At 44.0% G+C, this 9,780-nt stretch overlaps 1 protein-coding gene across 1 annotated transcript; it reads right to left on the bottom strand.

Annotated features, from left to right (window-relative positions):
• Positions 1 to 215: 215 nt before the first annotated feature.
• Positions 216 to 9,459, bottom strand: LOC148036654 (cytochrome c oxidase subunit 5C-like). Its single transcript, XM_087678694.1, has 2 exons — positions 9,173 to 9,459; positions 216 to 728 (listed from the first exon to the last, which is right to left on the bottom strand). Exons 1-2 carry the CDS (start codon positions 9,279 to 9,281, stop codon positions 622 to 624), a joined length of 216 nt encoding a protein of 71 aa, XP_087534820.1. The 5' UTR covers positions 9,282 to 9,459; the 3' UTR covers positions 216 to 621.
• Between the last annotated feature and the right edge of the window lie 321 nt (positions 9,460 to 9,780).

Raw genomic sequence — 9,780 nt, 5'->3', positions numbered from 1 at the left:
GAATGGCTTTGCTGGAAAAGGGTGACTGACTTTTCCAGGAGATATTAAAAACACCCGCATGACACACTATGCCAACATCCAGATTTGTGGCCACTTCACATAAAAAGCCATGGTGCATTTCTAAAAATTCTGTTAGCCAACTACCAACAATCAAGAAAACAGTGTACCAAACTCAAAACACCTCATGTAAACTGTGTATCAAACTCAAACCACCATGGAAAAGCTAGTATGACTTTAAACATTAAACATAAAGATGCGAACTACCGAGGAAACTTAGAAATGGATGTGAGTATGAGAATACTAGCTTCACATTTTGAGACTTACGAATGTTACATCCGCAAATAAATACAGCATCAAGAACTCCAAACAAAACACTCAATGTCAAAATAGCTCATAAGGAACAAACACCAGGTAGCAAAGGCCTAGTCAACCTTTAGCAACAAATTTGCTCCCAATTAGCAAATAATAAAATCTTCCCATCATTATTACCAAGCCCCTTCGAGCAGAGTTTTAATTAATGCCAATTGGCTCTCTGTTTCAAGGGTTCTTCAAGAAAAGAGTAACTAGCTCTTGCAAAACTGCATATCCTCCCACCACTGCATACTGAAAGGAGACTGGAAGTCAAGCTTCTTCTACAACCACCCCGATTTCCCCCTTCTCCAGCATGCTGTAGAATTCTTGAGCCTTTCGCCTCTCATTCAAATGATATATTTTCCAGATGCCACCACCTGCATATGCAAACCAGAAACCCCTAAGACTCTCTCTCTCTCTCTCTCTCTCTCTCTCTCTCTCTCTCTCTCTCTCACGAAGGTCAAATTAAAGAATGGTTAGATATCCAAGTAGCCATGTAGCTAGAATGTAAAAACCAATCTATAGTGTTAAAAATAGCCAAAAAAGCCATATGGCTACTACACAAAACTCAAACTTGCTGAAGCCCCACTGAAAGTACGTCATGTGCAAACAGTGGCAAAAGTTGTGTAAATACCTCCACCCATGCTGCAACTATATCATGGATAATAATGCTTGTAGATACCATAGAAGCCACAACAATAAGACTCTAATGCAACCAAAAGGACCATGAATGCAGAAGCCAAACAAAAAAGGCAGGCATTTCCAATACACCTGATATGTCAAAAGTGTAATAAATGCAAGAAATGTAACAAATTGGAATGTTGTGGCTGCCATATGTCAGCCCAAGGAAACCTTCCCAAGGCCGATGCTATATTTAGTGGTCATGGTCGTCTCTTGTTGGTGAGCCCTACATTGAGCACTAAGAGCTGTCCATTCAGTTATCTCCTCTCTCCTCCATCCAATCTTCTTCGCTCCAAACATCCTCACTTGCAAGCATATGTTTTACCATGTGTAAGGCTACCTTGTACCAATGTTCTTAATTGCTTTGCTAATTATTCATCACTGCTTCAGCTCTTCAAGTCATTCTGATCACTCTTTCCTACTACACATATTCAGACATTAGTACCATCATCATAACTGCGTTGAGGGTGCTGAAGACCTGTGCCTTTGTGCAGCCATAGCTGCATTTCAGCCTGCAATGGCCCTGCATTCACCTCGCCTAGCCCTGAAACTGCTCTGCCCAGCTCATCCTATCTCATCCGAAGCCAGAACTGCTATGCATTGGTTGCCATCAGATGGACTACTCACAAGGTCAAGAGGATGAGAGCAAACCTTGCTACGAGTGTACTTTTTAGTGTTGTGCATTCCATGGCATTCATATGGAGTATGCCAATACCAAGACACCATTAGAGAACAGCCTGGTAGACATACAAAACATGACCATGTTACATATGGCCTGCTCTGTGCTGTTAGCATTGTACATGCCATGGATTGAATGGGTAGTTGTATGGGCATTTGAGTGGGTACCTACAAGGATTTAGTGGCCAGGTTTGGACACAGCATTTGCCATACTGGTTGGACTATTTCTTTACTGGCCAACCTGTTCTTTTAGCCATTTTGGCAGCTGGCTGAGCTGCCTTTTGTGTGGCTCACTTTCAAATTTCAGCCTATTGCTCCATCTTCCAATTTATGATACTCAGCGCACCTCCATTCTTGATTGGAGAGAAAAAGATTGGGAGCACTCTACTAGTTTGTTCCATTTTCCAAGTTAAGCTCTTTTGAGTTCATCTACTCTTGTCTTTTTGTTCAGTTCATTATCCGATTTCCTGTTATGCTGCTGATTGACTTCGCGGGCTGCTAGTGAATCCTTTCATGGCTGGGCACCATTTATCAGCTGATACTTGACTGATTTCTGCCCTGCCGTACCTTGTATTTTGATCGGCAATCCCTTCATTTGTGATCTAACTGCAGTCACTTGGTTCTTTCAGCATCCGTCAACCTTTGTTTTTGTGAGAGTGCGCAACGGAAGAAGAACACGAACACAGAGGAGAGGAGAGAGAAAGCAGAGAATGAAGGAAGAAAGTCTGCACTGACTGAGATGAATGCTGAATACACTGAAATGGACAGAGCAGTCCCTGCACGCAGCCCGGAGCGTCAGTGAGGGAACCAGGACAGACTGGAAGCAGTGGCAGCACCAATGCCCGAGACGGAGACGACGGAGGCAGTGCTGAACCTGCAGAGCATAATACTGGACTGACTGGGGGGGCTGCTATATATAGCCCCCAGGCCAGAAAACTGGCCGACCTGGCCAGATTTGGCCGACCAGCCAGATCTGGCCGACTTTGGCCAGATCTGGCCGACTGCCCAGAAAATGGGCAGTCTGGACAAAAAACAGCCCAGTTTGGGCTGTATGACACCCAAGGCTGCTGGCTAACCAGGGCAGCCACAAAATGAACTGGCAGAGCTCCTCTGTCTCCTATCAGACTCTGACAGGAGCTCACAACCAGGAGATGACAGACTGAGAATGATAAAGAGCAGGCTAACAGTTTTCCGGTTAGACTCTCACATGCAAACAACCACAAGAGGGACGCTTCCCCTCCAAATTTGCCACAAAACAACGTAGGCATTGTCAAAAGATGACGTACCAGAGAGACAGTAGGGTTTGCGGGGAGGAACACTAAGTGAACTCAGCAAACATGGAGAAGAGAAGAGAAGAGAGAAGAAACTTTGATGAATGGAATGATGAAGTTCTGAATCATGGAGTGAATGTGATGCAAGAGAACAAGGGTGCCGTAGCACAAGGAAGATGATGAAGACAGCCACGAACCATGAACCACAATGTTCTCTTGAAGGGGTGTGAGGGCAATGGAGAGGCTGGAGAGAAGAGGTGACAGACTGAATGAATCAGCCATGAAGAATGAGTGAGAGAGTGGCCTATAAATAGGCAGAATCAGTCTAGGATGGCGCCCCTTTTTGGGGTTGCAAACCCTAAATGCAAAACGCAGAAACGCAAAAAAAGCAAATTGTGGGTGAAGGGTGAAGGGTCTCTCAACACCCCCTCTCAGGCCCAAAAAGGGGAACAAGAGAGGAGTGAGGTGGAGATGGAATGGTACATGCTGAAGAATTGTCATGTAGCAGGTACCACTTGGACAGTGTCCCTCGTGGGAAAATTGTTCACTTGCCCAAGCGCCCTAGTACAAAGATGATGAAAACATGCAATGCATAGGAGGAATGTCGGACTTTGTGTGGTGCCGAGAACCATAAGGATATGCTTATACTTGATCTCTCTCGGGAATTGGCTCCATGCTGACCAAGTGACCAAGGCAAGAAAAAGAGGAGGAAGAAGATGCAAAGGATCCCTAAGATCCAAGATTTCCACTTGAAAGGTAACCTGCAGTAAAGAACAGTAGACAGTGTGAATTGGAGAACTCAAAACTCAACCTTGGGAGAGAAGCCACTAGCTCCGCGCATCCATGCAAGAAGGAATACGAAGACCTCGTCACCAAGTCGTAGCTGAGAACCTCCAAGGCCACGGTCTAGGTAGATCCTCAAGATCTTGGGAATCAATAGGTGAGATGACCGTTTGAAGGAAGCCATCGCATCCAAGGGTAGAAGATGAAGGTAAAAGGCCTCTGCCAAGGTGTACAAAGGACTGAGCGGTGGGTGGGGACCCCCTGTGAAACTAGAGGAGTAGGAGCCCCCTCTGAAGTCGCAATAGATATAGATGTCCCCTCGGAGGGCAAAGAAATATCATCCCTCTCTAAGGTAGATAGGGAATCCAAAAACTCATGGATCACGAACTCTGAAATGTCTCAGGATGAAGGAAGCGCCGTCAGTCGTGCCGAAGAAGATATCTGGGGTGGTGAAGAACTCCCAGAGGTGGCCTCTTGAACTTGAGTAGGCAAGGGTGGAGAAGGGTGGAGCTCAGACTGAGTAATGAGTGGGCAACAATCGCTTTTCTCAATGGAGGGGACCGAAAAGCCGAAGAAGAGGAAGGAGTTAAGCGACCACTGTCTCTCAAAGGAGCAAACTAACAAGGAGAAAGTATCAAACAATCATTGTCTCTCAATGGAGCAGACTGTAGAACCGCCGGCCATGGTAGACACTATGCCTGAAATAGGTGGGAGAAGACTACCGCTCGCATTGCGACAATCTCCAAGAGGTCACGATGCCAATCGATCCTCCATGTACTCGGAAGGACTTAGTGCGCATTAGATGCGTCTTATTGCCTTGAGCATAGTACTTAAATAGCCGATGCAGAACGATCTTTGTGGCCCAAAAAGAAGAGGTGACAAGAAATGCCCGGTGAAAGACGTATATACTCCAGGGGGGTGGGGAGCAAAGGTTGAAGTCGGCAAGCATTGGTGGTGTGTCTGGTGATGCCACAGTAGGAGCACCCAGTAGTCTGGTTATCTATTGGGGAAGAAGCCATGGTACCAATGTGCCTTGCTGGAGAAGGGAGAGGTTAGCCAAGAATCATGAACTACAATGTCAGCCCCAAGGGCTAGAAGGGTAGTGGAAGGGCTAGAAGTAAGCTGCCAGTGGGAGGAGGATGCAACCAGCAGTAAGCGATTGCAACCAATAGAAAAACGTAGGTGAGAAGAGAGAAAGACTAAAAACGTAGGTGAGGAGAGAAAAATACTAAAAACGCAGGCTGCAAAAGAGAGAAAACAGCAAATGCAGGCTACAGGAGCGAGAAAGACTAAAAACGCAAGAAAAACTAGCAGTAGCAATCAGCATGGTAAAATCAGCTCCGAATAGTGTGATAGGCTGGAAACAAACGCCAGACTATTGTAGATAGCAATGGTCAGCTTGGACTACGATGTCCTCCGCATCCAAGATGTGGGCAGCAAGCTGAAATACCTAAAATCTGCAAAAACGAGATTGTTTTCTGAATGGAGAGTAATCACCAACAGTCGCCCTGCTGTAAACGACTGCAAACTGCGAGTGGAAGATTGGAAACAAGTGCCAAACTGTAGATGACAGCAAGGGACAGCTATGACTGCGATATCCTCCACGAAAGGAGTGTGGGCAGCAAGCTAAAAACACTTAAAACCTGCAAAAACGAGATTTTGATGCAACAGAAGAAGAAGAGAAGTGGATGTCGAACCCACCACCGGTCTTTGTCATCACTGGAGTGGAGGATCTTTGCCACTATTTGAGTAGATCCAGCTCTCATACTATGTCAAAAGATGACGTACCAACGAGATAGCAGGGTTTGCAAGGAGGAACATGGAGTGAACTCGGCAAACATGGAGAAGCCAAGAGAAGACAAGAGAGAAGAAACTTTGATAAATGGAATGATGAAGTTTTGAATCATGGAGTGAATGTGATACAAGGAAACAAGGGTGCCGTAGCACAAGGAAGATGATGAAGACAGCCACGAACCACAATGTCCTCCTAAAGGGGTGTGAGGGCAATGGAGAGGCTGGAGAGAAGAGGTGACAGACTAAATGAATCAACTGTGAAAAATGAGTGAGAGAGTGGCCTATATATAGGCAAAGTTAGTCTAGGATGGCGCCCCTTTTTGGAGTTGCAAACCCTAAACGCAAAACACAAAATGCAAAAATGCAAAAACGCAAACTTCGGGTGAAGGGTTTCTCAACAGGCATCTCCTATGGACACAAAGGATAATTCACAAGCCAAGTAAATGATGGAGCTTAATCATGATTGGAATCCTTCTCCTTGGGCCACCTACCAAGGAGGAGGTTTCACCCAAGGGTTCAAGGAACAACTATCCTGACTGTACAAACACTCCATGTGAACATAGGTGACCCCACCCTTTGCCTTGAACCCATAACCTCTAGGATAAGAAGCATAAACTTTACCACTAGGACATCACTTTGGGAACTTCATCAATCTTTTTAGACTTTCCATAATCTAGATTTTTATTTCTAGTGGTATTTTGACTTGATTTACACTTGAAGGGAAGGTTGGCGTGTGTTTCATGGTTGTACCTAAGGTCACTATATCACTGTTGGTACTATTATCTCTTGCTTGAACTATTGAATGTGTCTTTGGGCTTATTTAACTATAAGCGTCCTATGTATTCTCTATAAAACCCTTACTTGTCTTCTCTTCATTTAATCAATACATGGCTCCTCTTTGTTGTAACACTAATAACAAGCTTAAAGGCCTTGGCTATTTAACTTCCCTTTGTTTGTGCAAAAGCACCTTTGGTGCATTGTTTTAGGGTTTATCCTTTGCCCTAGCAACCCTCTCCTCTTCCATCTAATTGAGATGGAGACGACTTCAAGGAAGCAATCCTAGATTGAGAGACAAGCAATACCAAAGCATACTTGACACTCCTTTGTTGTATTCCCAAGAAAGTCCTACCAGCAATTACCTCTTATGGGACGTCTCCCGAAGTATGGTCCAAGCTGCAACTTATGTACAAGGCTCCATCACGATACAAGCTATTACCCTCTATGGCTAGTTGCAAACTACCCGATTCGAGTCTACAAATACGATTTAGTCATTCATCCTCAGAGTGACAACTCCAACTTCAGCTTTGCAACATGTAGTTAACCCTACCCTCGGCTTACTTGATGGGGACTATTCTCTACAAACTACCTTTGGGTTTTGATGTTGTGGTGAACGCCTTACAAGATCAAGCATCTGTCATTCTAGTTAGTTTTCAACACATGACCTCTAAGTTACTAGACTATGGATCTGCATTGGGATGACAACAAAGACTACCATCTCATTCTCACAACCATCATTAGTGAAGCTTGGTTGCTTGAAGAGGGGTGATATGAAAAAGAAGAAAAGTAAGGGTCTCCCTCTCAAAGTGCACTTGTCTCAATCCCATTGCCTATCTCGAGCTTGCCACCTATAGGTGTCAATCTTAGGCACCCCACCTATTTCAAGCTTGCTGCCACCTATCTTCAAACCCACACCGCATGTTTCAATCCTATCTATTTCAGCCACTATCCGCCACCCAATTCAAGCCCATGCCACCTAACTTAGCATCACTACTTGTGTGACACCTGGAAAGCGGCCATCACCTTACATTGAAGTAGTCCCTGCCACGTGAGAGCAAGTGGTTTTCCCTCAAATGGCTTTACCTATATTCCCATCTACATATAGAGATGGCAACCAAAACAAGCTTCTTCAAGGTATTAGCTCACTCCCATCAAAACCAACCACCAAGCCTTCCCCTCGAGAGTAAAATCTATTGAATATAATCCAAAGGCTATAACAAGAAAACAAAATGCTAAAGGCGGAGCTAAGAAAAGCAAAGAAGAAAGTCAAAAAGCTGAAAGAACACATCAACTAGCAAAAGAAATTGAAGATAAGATTGTTCGTCCAATCCAACAAGCTGAACCACAAAAGGAGTTTCCAATAAAAGAAATCATAACACAAATTGTAGCAAAAGAACAGAAAGAATGAGTTGGCAAGGAAATCAAAGTAGGTGGCTTAGATGAAGGATCAAATAAGGTCGAGGTTCTGGGAAATGAAGAGATACGGAGAGATATCATTGCTCCAAAGCACAAAATCACACAAAGAATCCTATGTAGAGCCATTTCCTTCATTGACATTGGAGATCCCTCAATTGTGATCAAAGGAAAGCATCTGACTTTATAATATACAACAACACAAGAAAATACAGAGGTAATAAAGCAAGCTAGATCATAGCAAGGAACCAAGTTATGTATCACAGATAAGCACACAAGAACTAGCCAAAGTACATGAAGCTTAAAGATGGGGAAACTCCGCAATCTACAAACAAGGTAAAGCCATCATCATGGAGCTTGAAACATCCAAAGCAAAAAGGAAGAGACCATCTAAGAATGCCTAGATGGATCTTTTGATGTATTGTACTCATATCATATAATGATGGACTGATCTTAGAGTTTATTTTTACTTTTTCTTCTTTTACTTTCAGTTGATTATGCCTTTTGGCTCGCCTGCAGTGAAATGTACAAATAATGATTGATGTAGTTGTTTTTGTCTTTTGGGTCAATTTTGGCCTCTCTCTCTCTCTCTCTCTCTCTCTCTCTCTCTCTCAGAGCCTATCAAACTTCCAATCTGTTCAAGTCTCGATGACTAGAGACAAATTTAGAATTCCTTCCATCATACTGAAGAATCCATGAAATAGGGAATGTAAAAGCTCTCTCTTTTCAATTCTTCCTTTTTAGCATTTCACCCTTCCCTGGGAGCATCAGTTCCCCTCTGGATAAAGGGTATGGATCATGCCAAAAGTTTTTTGAGCCTGCCTTCTGTGAGTTTGAACCTGCAATATTGTGCTTAAGAAATACTGCCGTAGGCCTGTGCACCACAGCATTTGTGAAGGCCCATGTCACTTAAGGAATATGTGTTTTAATTTTATAGATGCTGCTATGGTGACAGGCTCTGTTCATAATCAGTACCGACAATGCAAGCAGGCAGGCTGATATTTAACTGCAGCCACCACTATTTTCTACAGTCTGCTCAGCAGAGAGCGCAGTCACTTACTAGTCCGGGTCACACTATCTTTCTCTGGTCAGAAACAGCAAATTATAATGGGATCAAACGCCTCCCAGTGCAGGCTAGCCGATAGGGTAGATCCAGAAAGACGTGTTCAGCTGTGCTTATTGATAAGCAATAAAACGCACAAAAACTTAGGAGAGAAAGTTTCCCCTGCCTATCGACTATCCAGTCTCTCACTTTGTTCAAATCCAAGCACTGAAAACCAGAGAACCTTTCTGATTCTGCTTATTCTGCGGCAAAAGCCCTTCCCTGCACTCGTGAAAGACGCAAAGAACCGAAAGACCTAGAAAAACACGGCCCAGAAACAACGAAGAGGACGAAGAAAAAGGAGGTATAACCATAAGCGTACCAATGATTCCTACGACGAGACCAGAGCAAATTTCCTTCACCACACTGGGGCCCACACTCCTGCTCGTCGCCGCTGACACAGCCTGCGTAGCGAGACGGGGACCAGCCATTTCTCCCTCTTCTGCTTCTGCCGCTCCTGCTGCTTCTTCTCGACTTTCTCTCTTCTTCCCCACACACCCCTCTCTCTCTCTCTATCTCTCTCTTAATCTCTCTCTCGCGTCTAAATTTCCAATACGTGGAAGTTCACCATTAACTACGGATTCTGAGGAGAAAAAGCACATACTGTTTGCCCTAGCCTCTTGAGTCTAATTCATTCGTTTTCCTTTTTCCACTGCCCTAGAAAATGTTTTCCATTTATAACCGTGCTAAATAGCATGCTATGCGCGCATTGAACATGTGATGATTTTGTGTCCAATTGATCCGTAAATCAGCCACTATCTTATCTCACTACGAAGTTCATGTGGTACATATGATAGAAACAAAACAAAATTTATCGTTCAATTTAATGAAGCAAAACATTGCACATGTGATGTCCTTTTCATGGTCCAAACCGGCATATGGCTTATAATGCTTGAGCATTTAAAGTATTTGTGACGAACCCATCTTGGG

This window comes from Lygodium microphyllum, chromosome 5 (genome assembly GCF_053477565.2).
Source record: "Lygodium microphyllum isolate KBCC chromosome 5, Lygodium_microphyllum_v1.1.10, whole genome shotgun sequence".
Classification (NCBI taxonomy): Eukaryota; Viridiplantae; Streptophyta; class Polypodiopsida; order Schizaeales; family Lygodiaceae; genus Lygodium; species Lygodium microphyllum.
The sequence above is the reverse complement of the archived record's forward strand: the minus strand, read 5'-3'. Positions and strand labels throughout refer to the sequence as shown.